The sequence below is a fragment of the Sparus aurata genome, chromosome 14 (assembly GCF_900880675.1).
Source record: "Sparus aurata chromosome 14, fSpaAur1.1, whole genome shotgun sequence".
Classification (NCBI taxonomy): domain Eukaryota; kingdom Metazoa; phylum Chordata; class Actinopteri; order Spariformes; family Sparidae; genus Sparus; species Sparus aurata.
The window spans coordinates 15553331-15570842 of NC_044200.1; the positions used below are offsets into that span (position 1 = coordinate 15553331).

Here is a 17512-nt window from a genome sequence, read left to right on the forward strand (position 1 = left end):
CCTCCTGAAGACTTGTGTTGTCGAACTTCATATCCGTTGGAATTTAGCTTGAGGTTTGTAAAGCCTGTGTTATAAGAGATATCTTATGGAGTCCTGAGCAAAAGGATGACCCAGAAGCTAGAATTTAAAAGGCATGATTGGAAACCTTAGTAGTCCCATGATGATTGACAGGTCTTTTAAACAACATATAAATAAATCCTTCATTTTTTACAAGGCTACATTTAAAAATTGATCGTTTTTAACTGAGTCCCATGAGCTAGGCAATCATTATTTTAATTTCTCTTCTAACTGGTTCAACCACCTAAGTAAAGGGATGTTGACAACACTCAGAGCTAAGCCAGAAATTTGAGTTTTGTTTTCTTGTCAACACTTTCTATGAAGGTCATATCTAAAATGCATAATAAACATATTCATATGGCATTGATTTATAAAACTACAAATGTTTATGATCACCCATGACCATTTATAACAGGGTTTATAAAGTATTACACGTGGTGGACATAATGTATTATAATTTTAGCTCTCATCATGCCTTTTACCTCTTTGCCAAAGTGACACCAGTGTTTGAGAGAGGAATTTGAGTCTGGGGCAGTAGGAAGATGCCATTGTCTGTGCCTTGTAAGTTCGTTATAAAGTCTTATGAATGTACTAAATAGAAAGTGTTACCGTTTTCTTGTCACTTTCCTGAGTTTCCCCTTCTCTTTATTGAATAGCTGTGGAAACAGGTTCAGAGTGCCACTGTAGTTGCTTGGGAGCAAGCAGACTACACCACCCACAATTCCTCTCACTTCTCATTTGTTGCCAAGCGACGACCGTCTTTGGCAACGGCAGCGTACGCTTCGTGTGAGAAGCTAACTTACTAGCTAGCTTAGCACAAACGGGGATTTTTTGACTTTATTTTTCTCACAGTTGCCACTTTTGACAGTTTATCGGTCAGTGTTTAGTCGTTTTAAAGGATGTTGCATCATGAAATAATGACGGAAACAACGAGTCAACAGTTTTCCCCAGTGTCGCCTGGCTGCTGTCCCCCAGGGTCCCATAGTGACGCCGCCCTGGCTGAGGCTCCCAGCTGCGGTGAGCCAGAAGACAGCAGAGAGATGGAGGTAAGGAGTAGTCACTTGGTTAGCTACATGTAGCGTGTCTTCATATTTCTTGGGAATAAAATTTGTGTGTTATTTTCTTTCATTTTTAATTGCTTTAAATGAAAGCCATGAAGTGTATTGTACCGTAGTGGAATTAGAGTAGCGGAGTGACTGGAGCAGTTTGAATGAACCTCCGTATTTGTTCCGTTATGCAACAGGTAAAGCAGGTAACCTTGTACAAGAGGTCTGGGGAAGTAAAACAACACAGCAAGGTCAAATGGTTGATTATTTTCAATTTGCATTCAGAGCAACTAGAGTGGTGTGCATCCTTTGTAAGCATATTACAGTGTGTGTATGTGTGTGTGCACTGCATGATTATGTGCATGTAGCTGTGGGGGGTAGGAAGCTGTGAGCACTAGTTGATGCTTTTAGTAGTCTTCAGGTTCTGTTCCTGTATTGTCACTTAGGGATACATACAGAATAAATTGAGCAAAGGCAACACATGCTAGCTTTCCTATTCCAATACAAAACTTAATTCGATTTTTTTTTTTATGTTTATAGAAGGATGGTGTTTTAACCGCAGAGATGGTTTCCAGCTGTGCATCCAATCTTGGACGCTTTAGCACTGGACTGCAACACTTCTACCACCACCTGTCTCTGCCTGTAAGACACGTCCACACACACAGCATTTGTAAATGACATTTTATGGCTTTCAACTATGTTGACTGTCTTATTCATCATGACAAAGCATTCCCTGACAAATCACATCGTGTCATGTTGATGTTAGGATGGCAGTTCTGCAGCAAATGTATTTTGACCAAGGTTTCTCTATTCTAGAGTCACAACCTCAGTGACATCTCCGTTTTAGGCAGTTATGTCCATCTTCAAAAGCTGGAACTGCCGCACAACAAAATTAAAGGTGATTTTTTGTTATCCAATCAAGCTTCATTAAAGAAGAAATTAAGATATTATTTATTCACGATTCAATTGTTTTGTCATTTTCTCTAAATTCCCTTTGTTGTTAGATTTATCCTGTGTGAGCCACATGCCATACCTCATCATCCTGGACGCCTCTCACAATGAAATCTCCTCCTTCTTTGGATTCCAGCCCCCCAAGAATCTAAAGGTAACGCTGGACCTTGAACTGACAGGATGAGACGCATTTGATTGTTGGCTTAGGATTCTCTCTCTCGTATGTGCTATTCCCCCAAGATAGGCCTGGATTTCCATAGCCCATCTGTAGTCACTTTGAATATGCTTACAAGGCATTAACTGCCCTTGAATGACAGTGAACTTTAGTAGATTGAAAATTCTTTCCCATACTCGGATGGATTTAGGCGAAGAATATCTTCAGTAAGTGTACAGAAGATTGTCATGACTGGTGATAGTGTGCTGCTTTTTTCCCCCAGGAAGTTAATTTCTCCCATAACCACATGACAAATATGAAGGATTTGTCAGCCTATACATCTCTCAGTAAACTGGATCTGGGTTGTATCCTTACTGAGAGACATTCATCCATGTGCCCGTGAACCCACACACACACTGTCTTTGTCTTTGCCTTTGCCTTTTTCTCTCTCAGTCACATTCTATAGCTTCTTTCTGTACCTATATATGATAATGTCAGTGGAAATATACTTCACAAAAGCATCACGTTTGACTACATTTTCCCATGTGTATTATTCTTAACATGCCCACTCTCAGACAACAGTTTCAGTGAGATCAGTGGTCTTGAGCAATGTTGCAAGCTCACCAATCTCAGCCTGGAGCACAACAAGATCTCAGGTATAAGCGGCCTGGACGGTCTGCCTCTTACACACCTCTGCCTGGTAGGTCCTAATGCACATTCACACACAAAAACACACTTGCATGCAGTACATTCAACTAATACAGTACTTTACAAGCATCCCATTTGTTTTCATTTTCAGTTAGTTGGCAGTAGATATGAAGCTGCAGCGATTTGTCGACTTATGATTAGGTTGTTCGAAGAAAGTTAATTGACAGCTATTTTGATAATCGATCAATCGTCATTTTTCAAACAAGAATATCAAACTTTTGCAATATGTCCAGCAATATGGACTGTTGGTTGGATGAAAGAAACAAATTGATTTGGGCCCTGGGGAAAATTTAGGCTAATATCAGCTGTTGACAGAAACTTAAAATCTGACCACCAGATATTGCTCACAAATAGAAAACTCGTGTTGACCACGTCTCCCCACTCACCCCGACTCATTTAGCTTTCTGCCTTTTCTTTTTTTCCCGCTGCAGTGCATTACTACACTAATTTGTTACACCATGCTAATCTTCTTTTTCCCCTGCCCTTCTGGAGAAAAAAAGTTATTGTTTTATTTTTGCTGTTGTGGCAGCATGAAAACAAGTAGCCTATACTGCTGAAGTCAGACCAAATTAAATCGCCATATCATATGAACTTTAATTACTTTTTGATGGACATGCCTTTGCAGGAAACCGGAATGGAGAGGCCCAGAAATAACAACAAAAAAAGTGACGCAAAGGAAGGACGCAATGTTTTTTTTAAAGTTATTAGTGTTGTTAGTAATGGGATGCCCTATGGATAAAAATTGTCACTTTCCATCTGTTTGCATCACAATATGCCTTACATGAACCAATCTGAGCTAGCTACCCAGATGACTTACATGATGGTCATTTTACTCAGGCTAGAGCAACAGCCCCTCAAAATGTCTGTGCACGTCCCTGGAAGTCATTACTTTCTTATTGCATGTTTTACTTCATGTATGTTAAATTTTACCTCTTTCAGTTTGTCTCTCCATGCTCTCTTCTCTGTCTTTCCCTTTATGTCTCTGTTTTGGCCGCATTTTTACGTTCAGTAAAACCTTGGCCTCCTGTTCGAAAATCACCATATGGTCCAACAGCAGGCCTTTTCTCCCTCTCTCTCCCTCTTTCTGCTTGTGTGTGTGTATGTGTGCATGTTCTGTCCTTTATCAGTGTTTCCTCATTGTCAGCAGCCATCGGTCTGGCTGTGTCTGCCCCTGTCTGTAGCTTTGCTTTGGGACCAGCTGCTGGTGTTTGAGTGAGCCTGGACCAAGTTCAGCACATACACACACACACTCACACATGCTCACACCTTGTCCAGTCCATCCAACATCCATCCAATCCCATCCCTGACCCCTCTTCCTCACACGCTGCCTCCCTAAACAGCACAGCCCTGTCAGCCAGCCTGTTTCACAGCCCATCACAGCACCGACCTGGAGCTTCAGGGGACCAGCGCAGTCACCCACCCCCACTGACAGCAGCCCTCTGCCAGGCAACATGCTTGGCAAGAGCAGGCTGAGGTGTGGCCAGACGGCTAGATAACAACTTTAGTCGGTGGAATGAAGTGAGAAGCAGGCTGGGGACCCTGACAAGGGAGGAATGCCCAGGTCTGATTCTTTAGTTGGTTAGCGTGCTGTGCTAGCACCTCACCAGCTGTTTGGCTGTCAGTCCTCACCTGTCAGGATTTAGCAGATGGAGACAACCTGCCACTCATCTCAGTACTGAGGGGAAAGAAGGTTCACGCACCCTGCTGAGCGACCATGGCATGTCCTTAATATTTATTAGAGGGAATCATTGACTATATATGAAGGAGAACTGCCGCTTATGTGTGTGTGCATATTCATGAATATCACACACTCACCTCTTTAAATATGTCCTCCTTCCTGTCTGCGTCCAGAGGGGGAACCAGCTGGTGAAGATTGAAGGGTTGGAGAATTTGAAGAGTCTGCAGGTTGTCGACTTGTCTCTGAACAGCATCAAGAGTCTCTCTGGCCTCCAGAATCTTCACCTCCTGGGCTCCATCAATCTGGAGAAAAACCTGGTACTGATTTTAGATAACCTTTGGAAAGAATCAGTTAACAGCTTAAATAGGTCAGCCTAAGATTTATAAGATTAGAATAAAAAAAACAATGGTAGATTTGCATTCAAGATTTACTTGAAATAAGAATACCCATTCCTTAAAATAAACACAGTATAAACACCATATAGGGAAAACTCTTTAAACCTGCAATAAAATCCTTCTTCTGTATATTTTGTCCCAATGTATGATTAGGTGGATGTTTATAATCCTTATTTTGGAACATTTCAATAGGATAAATGGCTGTTTTAGGACCAAAACCTGCCACCGTTGTAAGTCTTCCTGCCATGCATTTCTGTAAAGCGGCCAGTATGTACAGGGCAAGACTGAGTCATGACCGAGACCAGTCCCACACTGCATTATACACAATAAAACCAAACCATAGGCACGCCTAAATTTGATCTGATCCATATTTGCAGATGCGCAGAAGAGAAATTAAGATTTGTTCACCTCTTTTATTGCCATATATTCAAATGTACTCCATGTTTACCATTGACCAAATGCAATATAACTTTGTACAAGTGTTTTCTGGGTGATTCTTTTCTTTCCATAGAAACCATCATTATGTACAGTATATAGCAAACAAGGATTCAATACAGTAATAACCCCTGCCATTGTGTTCTTTATTTCAAGACCAATCAAGAACACAACGGCAGGGGTTATTACTGTATTCAATACAGTAAATGAATTCCGGAACCTCTTTGTCTGAGACCGAAACAGCACCGAGGGACTCAGTACTGATCTTGAGACCTAGACTTAACTTGAGTACCTCAGCACTACGAGTTTAACACAATAGAAGCTGTAGACATGGTCGAGAATGAACTTTCATGCACAACAAGTTTCTGATTTTTGTAAAATTCAAATAAACCTTTAAACAGAGACCCCACTGAATGAATTTCTGATTTTGTTTCAGATAAGTGAAATTCAGGAGTGCAAACACATTCATGACCTTTTCCTGCTGAGGGACCTCAACTTACAGGCAAACCCTGTACAGGTAACCCTTTATTGAGTACAGTTTTCTACTTTTTGTCATGAGATATACTGTGTACAGCAGATGTCCACTTTCCTTCATCTTGACAGGGTTTTACCAAGGTGTCTCTGAAAACAAAACGTTCCTCTACATATAGATTCATAATTAGGTTTTATATGTAATATACGCCATGTGAATTGAATTGGTAGGAGCAAGACAACTACAGACTGGCAGTCATCTTCCTCCTCCAGCATCTGACTGTGCTGGACCAAGAGAAAGTCACTGCTGAAGAAAAGGTAAACATAATTTTTTAACTTCATGGGAAGAGGAATCTTGCATTTATAAACAGTGTAAACATGGTATCTTAGCATGCCTGAACTCCATGTTTCATCAGGAACAAAGCAAGAATCAATAAATCCAACCAATTCAGCTATTTATATGTGGGATTGCTTCCTTTATATGAGATTTGATTACCTTACCTTAAATCCCAGGTGTCATCTGTAAATAAGTTTGACCCTCCTTTGGATGTGGTGGCAGCCAGGGATCACATGATCCACCTGGTGTATCACATGATGCAGCCCCAAGTTCTGTTTGACAGGTTGGTACAGTTATGAAATTATGTTTGATGTCCTTACTTCTGATAGGTCATCTGTTTGTTCTTGTTTGTAGAGCTTTAGATAAACCCCCCAGTGTGTTGAATGCATATGTTAACTTTCATTATCCTAAGCGGTAAAAATAGTATACACTGTTGGCAGATGTGACAGGAAACACCAAAATGCTCAGTCAGAAGTGTACTGTGTGTTTGATTAGTCATAATCATAAATGTCTTGCAAACCCCCTATCAAGAAAGTTGTTCTCAAACTTGAGCAGCATTTTATCTGCAGTGTTTCTGTACCACTCACATTATCTAGTCCCTAAAAGAAGAAAATGAGTTCATGCATCAGCACTTTTTTGAAAACATCCATCATCAGCAAATAAAATGCTGCAGCTACAGTCAATTTACCATTCTCCTCTGTGCTTGCTAGATAGAGCACATCCATATTGCCCACAAGGCTCCCGTTTATATCGACTGTAGGGGAGGCTTTCACGACTGAAGGAGTTTGTGCTCTGGCTTTGTGGTTTATCTTTGGTTAGAGAGAATGTTCCTGTAAAGTTTAAGTTGATCATAAAATCTGTGTGTTTGTGTGTGTGTATATGTGTGTGTGTGTGTGTGTGTGTGTGTGTGTGTGTGCGTGTGTGTGTGTGTGTGTGTGTGTGTGTGTGTGTGTGTCCAAGCAGCACTTTGCCCTGTGCAGACTCTCCATATCCTATGCTGGTGCTGACAGGTCCTCAAGGCTGCGGGAAGAGAGAGCTATCCCACAAACTGTGTCAGGAGTTTGACGAATACTTTGCCTATGGGTCAGTCTCAAGCTTTCTGTACTCATGTCACAATCCTCAGCAGTAGAGGAGGGAGTATTCTGGTAATTTACTGAAGGAAAAGTACTTATACTATGCTAAAAGTAAAAGTCCTGCAGTTGAAGGGGAAAGTATGTAAGTATAGTCAGGAAAACATATTATTTTAAAGTATTCAAAGTAAATCTGCTCAGGGTAGAAAAATGTCCCCTCTAGCTGTTATACTAAAACAACCCACCAGCTAACTATTAACTAACTAACTAACTAACTACCATTATTATTGCATTAAGTTATAATTACAAATATACTCATGTAAAAGTAGTATTATACTCATGTAGCACTTTGAGTTGCAGCCTATTTTAGCTATTTGGTATAGGACTTTTTTGTTGGTTCTGCAGAATATTCAGAAATGTTATGTATGCTTCACATGTTTTGTGTGCAGCAGCCAAATCAAGTTAGTGTCTTTATTGTCACATGTGCAATAATTGCTGGTGCCAATATCCCCTGCAGTGTACATATGGCACGTGATTATTATACTAAAATAGACTTGAAATACCTTGACATGCAAAACTATGCAATGCAAAAAATAAACTTTAGTTGCTGTCTGTCTAAAATATTCCAGGAACCCAGGGGTCTCATTCCATTTTATAGTCCCCCTGCTGGACCTTTTAAGTGGTTGTGGGTCTGAGATGCTTTTACATACTGTACTTGGACCTCATAAATTCAAAAATGTCTGGATATGTAACATGAATTCTCAAGACTGAGTGTTTTTCTACCTGTCTGTCTCCGCAGCATCTGTCACACCACAAGGGAGCCCTACTTTGGAGAGGAGAATGGAATTGATTACCATTTTGTCAGTGAGGAAGATTTTCAGGACATGATAAATATGGTGCGTTGGCATGCTGTTCAGCTTTTTTGAATCTTGGAGTAACTTAGAGAAGAAAATAGATATGTCAAGGGTCAAAATAATCCCTTTCACTCAGTGTCATAAATCTTGCAAACACACTAATTATCACCTCAAGATAATTAAATGTAAACTGGCCTTTTTCTTAGTCTCCTATAGTCACATAACTCCCTGAGATTGAATTCACTCACTGCGAATAATGAGTTGAGTAGTTGAGATAATTAGTTTTACTTGGTTGGATTGATTTTATTTTTAATGGCTGATATTTCATTTAACACAGATACATTTATTTGAATTGAGCTTTATTGATAAGGTGTAATGGCTGAATTCATTAAATTCTGCTTGAGAATGAGTCATCACAGCGTCTCCTACAATGTTTGCCTTGAAAGTTACGGTTATGAGTCAGGGACAACTGGCAAGGACAAGAAATAATGGCTTTAATATCATCAATATGCAGACATCGGTCAAAACTGCATAAAATACACTTTTTTGATTAGAGGGTCAGCCGGTGCCAGACTCTGATTATGCTTTGTGTTAATCAGCAGCAACTGGATCTCTGTGATTACACCGACTGTGTGCACACAAGCTTTGAAGATAACAAAATCCTCAAATGTGTGGAGTTTTCGTAGAGTCAGAAAACTGGGCGTGTAGGTCAGAGGTCTTGAACACATTTGTTTCCCATCTTGTCCCTGGAGTCAAGCTGCCTGTTATGTAAGAGTGGTGGGGGATGATGGATGGGGTCTGGGTCATGCAGTGATTTACTCAGCAAACGCTTTGATGCTGGAATTTATGCCTTTTGTCTATTCCAACAGAGGAAGTGGATCAGGTTAACTTTATAGTCTGCCCCTTGCTCAACTTGATTTTTCCAATCTTCTCTTCCACCCTCTTCTCTTTCCAGCTCCTTGGTTTATTGCTGCCCTGCCCTACTTTACTTACTCTTCCTGCTCTCTCACCCTTCATGTCTCAGCCGCCCTTTTCCTCTTCACTCGATTTTTCCTTAGAGATTCTTTTCAGTAACTATGCAATCATTACCTCTTGAGCCCACTTCTTGTGGCTGTTCTACAAAATTAACCCTAATCAGCAGTCCTTGGTACTTATTATTCTCCTTACTGTGTTGTAAACACAAGGAACACCTGCTGTGAAATTTTGTCTGAGTAACATTTGAGTCTGGTAGTAAAGAATCACATATTTAATGCTTGTAAATGAGTGTTTGAATGCTTGTCAATGACCTATTTATGCTCAGGAACAAAGAAACAGATGTTCAATGGAGCTTATTCTGTTTGTTGTTTGTGTAATTTATCAGTAAAACCTATGCAATTTATATATATAGATTGTTTTGGTTTAAGCCCTCACTATAGTATTATAGAACTAAATGGCACTCAAATGGCAAAATAAAAACATTTGAAAAACTATACCTTAATGGTCCTTTCCATAAATCATGACCCAGTTTCTAGAAAAAAATCAAAAGACGTTGAGAGCAGTTTAGTGTAGGAACTACCTTCTTTTTTTTTCACTGAACTACCTTGTATCATCAAGCAGAAGGAAATATGCTTCTACTCATGGACAAGAGGCTTGTGTTCCTGACAGTGTGGGATGTCAACTTCAATGGCATACTCCCCAGTTGAGCTGTAATGATAGGTAGCATAGTTTGCTAGCATCTCGTTCTGCACACTGATTCAGACAGAAAACAATTCCTACATGAAACGGCTTACAACAAAGTCTGTGAATTATCTTAAGTAACATGGCCATGACTTCTTGAAAGAGACACTGATGTTACATTTTTCAGATACATTTTTTTAAGCTTGGAGAACCGCAAGCCGTGGTTGTTCAGTTATATTAGTAAGGAGGCAGGCTGATATCTCAGAAACTTGGCAACGCACACCAAACGATCATAGATAGATAGATGATGGAAAAATAAAACTAAATGTACAGGTAAAAATATGTTCCTTAGATTTTGGTGTGTACTGTCACTTTAAAAATGTAATGACTCATGGTTAGTAGTTTTCTCTTCATATTTGTTATATCAGATGGTCTTGCAAACCTGTATGCAGCTTTAAAAGGCAGATAGGACAAAGTGGAGGCTGTTTCCTTCCTTTGTAAAAACTTCAAGTCAAGTTAAATTACCATTTTCTTGTTGGCATAAAGTACTGTTTACAGCTTCTGGCTCCACATGTGGGCATTTAATTGACAGGCAAGCTAAGTGTTGATGTTACAAAGTCTGGGCTCTCTAATTGCTGTGGATTTGAATGTAACAGAACCACAGCAATACAGTCACAATAAACAACACAACATTTACAAAAACAGCCACTAAACTACAGTAGTAATAGAATTCATACCAGTTATACAAGTACAACTATTGGAAATCCTGACAAATTTGGCCATAAGCCTGTTAAGAGTGATAGATTATGCTGTTCACAATAAAAATGCCTCAAAATGCCGGCTGACAAAAAGGTCAGGGGTCATGGTTGAGAAGCAAAGAGAGAGAGATTTTTTGCACTGACCACCAGGTCAGAAGTTCAGTTTGCAGATGGGCAAATGACTTCAGGTTGTTAATCCTGACAGAACATGCTGGGGTTGTGTATTCATGTCCACGGGAGATAAATGTTGCTCCTAACTGGCAACATGATGAGTAGTGGAGCAATAAAGTGGTGCACTAAAATGCTCCGTCGTTCTTTCCCCTCATAACTGTAAATTCTCCTTTTAGGGTAAGTTTATCCAGACCATGCAGTTTGGGGGCCACAGGTACGGTCTGTCCAGAGACGCCATAGAGGATGTAGCCAGAGAAGGACTTGCATGCTGTGTGCACATGGAGCTTGAGGTGCGTAAGGATGTCTGAGAGTACATCCAGCAGTGCTTATACTATACCATATGTGGTCAATAATACCAATAGACTGGCATACAGTAGAGATGGAAGATGGAAATAGGGGTTATGTAGTATGTATAATACTCACCCTCCCTTTTCTCCTTCTTTGCCTCCTCCTGCCATCAGCAGGGTTCTTTTCCTTTGCAGTGTCAAGTTTTCACAGTTATTCGAGTTGGTCCACAGTTACCTGGGGATTAGCAACTGGAAAACAATGCCTCTTGTTTTGGTTCCACAATGACATTTGTCCTTAGTTGGTGATTTATGCTTCATTTTTCCCGGAAAAATCCTAACAGGCAACAGGCCGAAAAGCAACCCTTAGAGAATCTATATGCAGACTGTGTAATTTTTCTACAGCCATTACAATGTGCAATCTCTGTTAAGACCAGAATGAGAAATTGAAGCAGAAAGTTGTCTGTTGCCAGTTCAAAATATCCTTATATCTGCTTGCAGCTACATTAAAGTTTATACTTAAAATTAATATACTAGTTTTTAAGACCAAATAAGAGATGGGCCAATTGTCAAAAGCCTAACCAATATGAATTGTTGCTCTGACACTATTTTTTAAAGCAGCTGCAGACATTATTTGTTGTGTTCTGTTTTGGTGATATTTAAGATACGTAAAAACATTTCTTCCAAGGGCATCAGTGACATTTCGTTTTAAACCCAGACGACAAAGAGTGAAGCTTCTTTCTCTGTATCAACAGCGTGATTTATTGGAGTGAAAGATAATAGATAAGGTTTTCAGTGATTCAGGATAAGACTGTGTGGAATCATACACTTTCTGTTTGGAATACTAAATTGCTTTTTGCCCGTCTGCGTGGGGGAGTGTGTTGTCAGTGGATTCGAGTTGACAGATAGTTTTCATCTCCAAAGTTGTTACAGCACGCTGTTCAAATGGAATTCAAAATTGCAATAAACAGAGTATCAAACCGTCAATGTAACAGAACTGTCTTCCTGCGCAGGGCGTGCTCAGTCTGAAGAACAGCTACTTTGAGCCTCGATACATCCTGCTCATCCCCACCCAGGTGGAGCAGTACATGAATCACCTGAAAAGCCGTGGTCTCTATACACCAGCACAGATTGACATGGCAGTGTCACGATTAGAGCTCTACGCCAAAACCAACAGGACACGACTGGGATTCTTTGATAATGTGATCCCCTGTGGTATGGCAAAAAAGAAGGACTTTGTTAATTAGATATTTTATTTATATTATGAGATAGAATGTATTTATTCATGTTGTTTGATGCTCTGCTTGTTAATTCAAGTGTGCATTACAGAGAACAATAATGGTAATTTAATATCCTCCAGGGGCCTCCAGATCCATTTTACTATTACTTAATGACGGTTTAATTGTAGTACAAAGTGTAATTATAAATACTGCAATTAATTTCCAACAGAAATCTATTTTAAGCTAAGAAAACACTTAATTGATTCCCAAGGGAGACATTTGTTTTTGTTTCTGCTTATTCAACCCTCAGATATGATGTTAGAAGGAGAGAAATGTAAAAGTTGCTGCCGTTGCTTTGTTCATAGGCAGTTTGTCATTTAAGTGCCTCACGGAGCGAAAAAAAAATACCCTGCCTTACCCCGGCAGAGCGCAAGTGTCATTGCTATAGTCTTAGATAAATTAACACACTTCCCTAAAATCCATACACCACACTTTCAATCCAATTACCACATGTATTAAGGGCACGTAGCCGCAGAATAGCTGTGTTTATCATCCCCTCATGAAAGCGCTCAGACATGTTAGCTGTTTTCTTAATGAGATGAACATACAGGGAGTGTGGAACCTCATCACTTTTATGCACTGCTAGCTAGCACCTCATTACACTAAGGTCATCGTCGCCATATCTTTGATTCATTACTCTTTGATGGGAGATGCATTGGCTCAGTTCGCAACCAGATTTCTTTGTGCGGTGCTGTCCTTGTGTGTGTGTGTGTGTGTGTGTCTGTCTGTGTCTGTGTCTGTGTGTGTGCGCGTGTGTGCACTTGGATGTGTGAGCAGATGACTGGGAGGAAGCCTATCAGACACTGAGGCAGGTAGTGAGGGAGTACCTGTTGTTAGAGGAGGCGGAAGAAGAGGGCAAAAACAACAGATCGTCCCCTGACAACACCTCCACAGGTGTGTATTTGTTTGTTTGTTCAGATCATCATTAGCAGACTCAACTCATCTGGGTGAAACAAAACACAGTTAGCAAAGTGCAGTTGGTCAGTGTTTGCCTTGCACAGCTTTTAATTTGAAGGGGCATTTCGCCAATTTTTTTACACGTCAAGTCAATTTACTGGTGACAGGTGGTGGTGGAAGAAGTATTCCGATTCTTATATTAAATAAGAAATATTTTTCAGTCATGACATGAATGTATGAATTTTTTAGCATTCACCACACAGCACAGGTTTTTTTAATAGATTGAGTGCCTAATAAACGTGGCCATGAATTTCATTTGTTGTTGTCTAAATAGAAAAATAATATTAAACTGTTTCTATGCACTATATAATGCATTCTGTTTTTGTACATGCATCCACACACAGTCTATGAATCTTGTTAATGTATGTGTGCTCACTGTAAACATCATGTACAGTATTACACAGTATGAACATCTACTGTATTACATATATATTAATAGTATCTTCCTCTTCCTCCCAGGTCACAAGCCAGAGGAGAAGCCACCTTCACCCCTGTTGAGGTCAGGATCAGCCGCACTCAGGTCACACTCTGCCACAGCTCTTGACCCCTCAAATCCGATTTACAGAAACTATTTTGCAAAGATCCAGGCAGAGCTCAGCCTTCAGAAGAGTCCCACTGTGAGTTACAAGATGTCTGATGAAAATTGTATTGGCAGTGAAGCCTGTAAGTGAATTTTAAGCATCTAGACTGTATAAAATGTGTGGAAAAATATTCCTTAATCTTCTAACAAGATGCTGTCTCTCCTCTTTCTCTTCACTGCCATACATTATTACTCCCTCTCCTATCCTCTCCCCTTTAATCACCCACTGCATCAACCTGTGTTTCCTTTCTGCTCCCCTTCCTCTCACCTTCCCACCTCTTCTGAACTCCTGCAGGAACAGGCTTCCAACAGGAGGCGTGAGCACCTGGTTAGAGAGGCAATAGTTGGGAAGAGTCCAGGGGTCTACAGCCAGCTCATCAAAAGGTTCATTATAAATAGCACGCACTTCACTGCACTCCAAATGCTTAATTTTAAGTGGGCACTCTTAGCTGGGCCAAATTGGTTTAATTGGCGCACTCGTCCTAACTGTGTTTTGATGGTTTGTTTTTGCTTGTTGTTTGACCTTGAGGATGAAGTGGCAGATGCCCAAATTATTTGAATTTAACTGTATGTTGATAGAGGGCCTGTGTGGTGCCACTCCTCAGCTGTCCTGAAATATACCTGTCAACATTTATAACTACATCAAATCTGGATGTGAAATTGCTTTTCCATTTGATTTATCCTCATTAGGATGGGTGACTGAATTTTGTCCTATTTCTCTTTTACCTCAGGTCTGCTCAAACAGAACCATCGTCACTGCAGAATAATGACCCTGGTTCCCATTTTAGTGAGGACAGCAGGTGAGAATATACACACACACACACATACACATAAACATAAACATACAGGACAGTACATATACACTTACAGGTGCTCACACTCTACCAATGCAGTCAGAAGTCACTAGTAAGGCTAGATGAAGCATTTAGGTAAGAGAATCCCGAGAAAGTCTTTAGGAGCAGGAAACTGCTTCTGTAGTACACTCCTTACTTGCCTGGCTTGGTTTTACGACATGTGTCCACTTTTATAGAGCTCATTCTACTGGTACACACACAAACTTGCTTACACACAACTCATAAATTCTGATTTTATTGCTTTTGCTGTTTTTAACTCCCCTGTGTGTATCTATAAACAGACGTATTGCACAAGTACGTAATTAATCATTCAGACATTGACATATTATGTTTGGTTATGTGTGTGTGTTGTGGATCCAACACCCACATAAGCTGTACAAATTAGCATCAATTTATTTCAGTTGTTTTGCCCAAAAGAAGACATTTCAGATGCATGCAGAGACACAGTACAGGTTGGGTTCATGTTCTGAGGGGCCAAGTTTTGCCAAACTTGCTAAAAATCTGCAAGTTCTGTCAGCATGGTCTAAGAGATAAATGCCCCCAGTGCGTAACGTGAGCATTACTCAGCCCTTCAGTATTTCTATAGAGGATTCCAGACATCTGTCTTCAGCACTCTTAATAGGGATGTGTCTTTACTTGTGTGTGTGTCTGTCTCATATGCTGTATCAAAGGATCCTTTTGTATTCCTCGGATAGGATTTTTGCGTAGTCGTGTGTGTGTACCTGCTTGTTGCGCGTGTGTGTGTTGTCTATATGAGTAAATCAGATGACAGAAATCCATATTTGTTTATTTAGTACCAATAGCCAGTCCCAATTAAATTCAAGGTCAGTGGTGCAGGATTTGGGGGGATCTATTGGCAGAAATGCAACTGAATCCTACGGGCTGGAACTTTAAGTCGTGTTACCAATATTGTGGCATGCCGTCAAAAATACTGGCAGTATATCCAACTCATGGTGTTCCCCTGAAAACCTTCTAAAAGTGAATTCTGTGACATTTTCTGTTTTCACTTGCTATTGTCATGTTTTCCTCACTTTTGTCACCGGTCCCTTTAACAACCACACGTTCACTACATGAACCCCTTCCTACCTTTTCTCTTTTGTCTGTCTCTTTTACCCTCACCCTCTGTGCTACGCCCTTTCCTACATCCCTTCTATCTCACATCCCTTCTATTTCCTCCATTCACAAGCAGCCCGGATGTGTCTCGTGCTAGCTCAGCGTTGTCTGTGCCCAGTTCAGCAGGGGCCTTGTCTGGCCTAGTGGAACCGCAAGATGTCTCTGCCTTTGGACAGGCCTTGGAAACACATGAATGTAATTATAGTTATTTTGAAATACATATATGCCATTTCTAGCTTGTTATATATAGAAAGGCAAGTTTGAAAATAATTGTTGAGCTGCTAGATGCCAGGGAAAAAGATAGAAGCAGAATTTCACACTATGCAAGCTATGTTTTTTAATTTTATAGTTTAGAAAACACTCTCTTGACCAAAACAGTACATCTGATTATTAAAAAAATCAAACTTTTTATATGAAGTTCTCAAGATGTGTTGATGTGTTTCCATATCTTTTATTGTATCTTGAAAATTCTTCCCATTTGTTACCACATAGCACCAGGCCAAACTCCTGAAGCCCCCAGTCCAGGCACAGATCAGCTACCTGTGGCCACGTCTCCCTCTACTGATCTGCCACCGATCCCCACTGGACGCAAGACTCCTGCAGCGCCTGGCCCGGCTCCTTCACCCTGACCCAGCCCAATCCTGGCAGCCAGAAATGGAGGCGATGCAGACACGGAGGGATAGCTTTTAAGGTTTTAGGGTGTCATCTCACAAAGTTGTAAATATTAAAAATAACAATTATGTACAATAAAAGTGCGCAATGTAAAATATAAGCTTGGCCTGTTAAATTTAAAGAATATTAATTTGGTCAACCGCAAAACCACACGTTTGATGCTATTTCACCTCTAACCACACAAACTGTGATGTGCTACACACAAGCCACACACTTGAGGTGGGACTTCAATGTCAGCACTTGCCTTTTCCTGTGATGTGTTAACTCGTGCCTTAACAAGTCAGCTACAACTGTATACATGATAAGTAGGTGATAGTGTTAATGACCATATATAAGGGGGACTATGGTGTAATTATAGGCAAAGCTGGGCTTATTTCCTCTTTGTAGTATTGCTGGCCTAAAGCTATACAGTGTTGACATACATTATGATTCATGCTTGCAAACAGATTGTCAAGCATGCCTTTCGGTCATGAAGAATATAAGATAATAATATGTTCAGACTCATGACTAGAAGAAGTATCTGTTCATTCTGAGAAAGTTCATGTCAACAAAGTATGTGGTACACGTCATGTTTTGTGAATGCTGCATTAATTTTTCCTGACAGTGAAGTGGCATTATATTTCCTACTGTTCAGTAATCGCATCAAATAGGATTCGCCATTGACATCTAGATACTGATCTTTTATGTGCAGCATGCAGCTCTTGTCATTGGATGATAAATACATCATTAATCTTTATCTCTTCTGATGGGATTATTTATTCGACTGGAAACACTTTCATATGGAAGTTGTTGACAGGCATTAAACACTGAGCCATCACAAACAAGTTACTGTGTTTTTGTCAGTTTGTGCGTGCGTGTGTGTTGCACTTGACTTGTTTTGTGAATTCTGCAGTGTTCATTTTTGATTCACTGTAAACTTGAATTGTCATCTGCCACTGACGTGCGCATTGCTTATTTAACAGCCAGTCTGCTTGTAGGCGCATGTGAGTATGCACATACAGTATGCATGTCTTGGTTCCTGGGCTGTACAT

General features: G+C 40.3%; 1 protein-coding gene across 4 annotated transcripts; it reads left to right on the forward strand.

Annotated features, from left to right (window-relative positions):
* The first annotated feature begins 800 nt into the window (after positions 1 to 800).
* Positions 801 to 17305, forward strand: lrguk (leucine-rich repeats and guanylate kinase domain containing). 4 transcript variants are annotated; one of them, XM_030439460.1, is made up of 20 exons: positions 801 to 1103; positions 1644 to 1745; positions 1920 to 2001; positions 2108 to 2208; positions 2492 to 2573; positions 2784 to 2908; positions 4768 to 4911; positions 5861 to 5941; positions 6127 to 6213; positions 6409 to 6515; positions 7196 to 7315; positions 8102 to 8198; positions 10918 to 11031; positions 12039 to 12240; positions 13083 to 13199; positions 13722 to 13879; positions 14138 to 14226; positions 14574 to 14642; positions 15883 to 16004; positions 16302 to 17305. In XM_030439460.1, exons 1-20 carry the CDS (start codon positions 957 to 959, stop codon positions 16436 to 16438), a joined length of 2283 nt encoding a protein of 760 aa, XP_030295320.1. In that variant the 5' UTR covers positions 801 to 956; the 3' UTR covers positions 16439 to 17305. The 4 variants fall into 4 exon arrangements, with proteins under 4 accessions (XP_030295320.1, XP_030295321.1, XP_030295323.1 ...); XM_030439461.1 differs by having other exon boundaries at positions 15886 to 16004; XM_030439463.1 differs by having other exon boundaries at positions 14144 to 14226.
* The last annotated feature ends 207 nt before the right edge of the window (positions 17306 to 17512 follow it).

Coding starts and splice junctions, on each gene's coding strand:
- lrguk (XM_030439460.1), top strand. CDS start 957: ATGTTGCATCATGAAATAATGACGGAAACAACGAGTCAACAGTTTTCC. Junction 4,912..5,860: donor TCAATCTGGAGAAAAACCTG/GTACTGATTTTA, acceptor ATTTTGTTTCAG/ATAAGTGAAATTCAGGAGTG. Junction 13,200..13,721: donor CCCTGACAACACCTCCACAG/GTGTGTATTTGT, acceptor TCTTCCTCCCAG/GTCACAAGCCAGAGGAGAAG.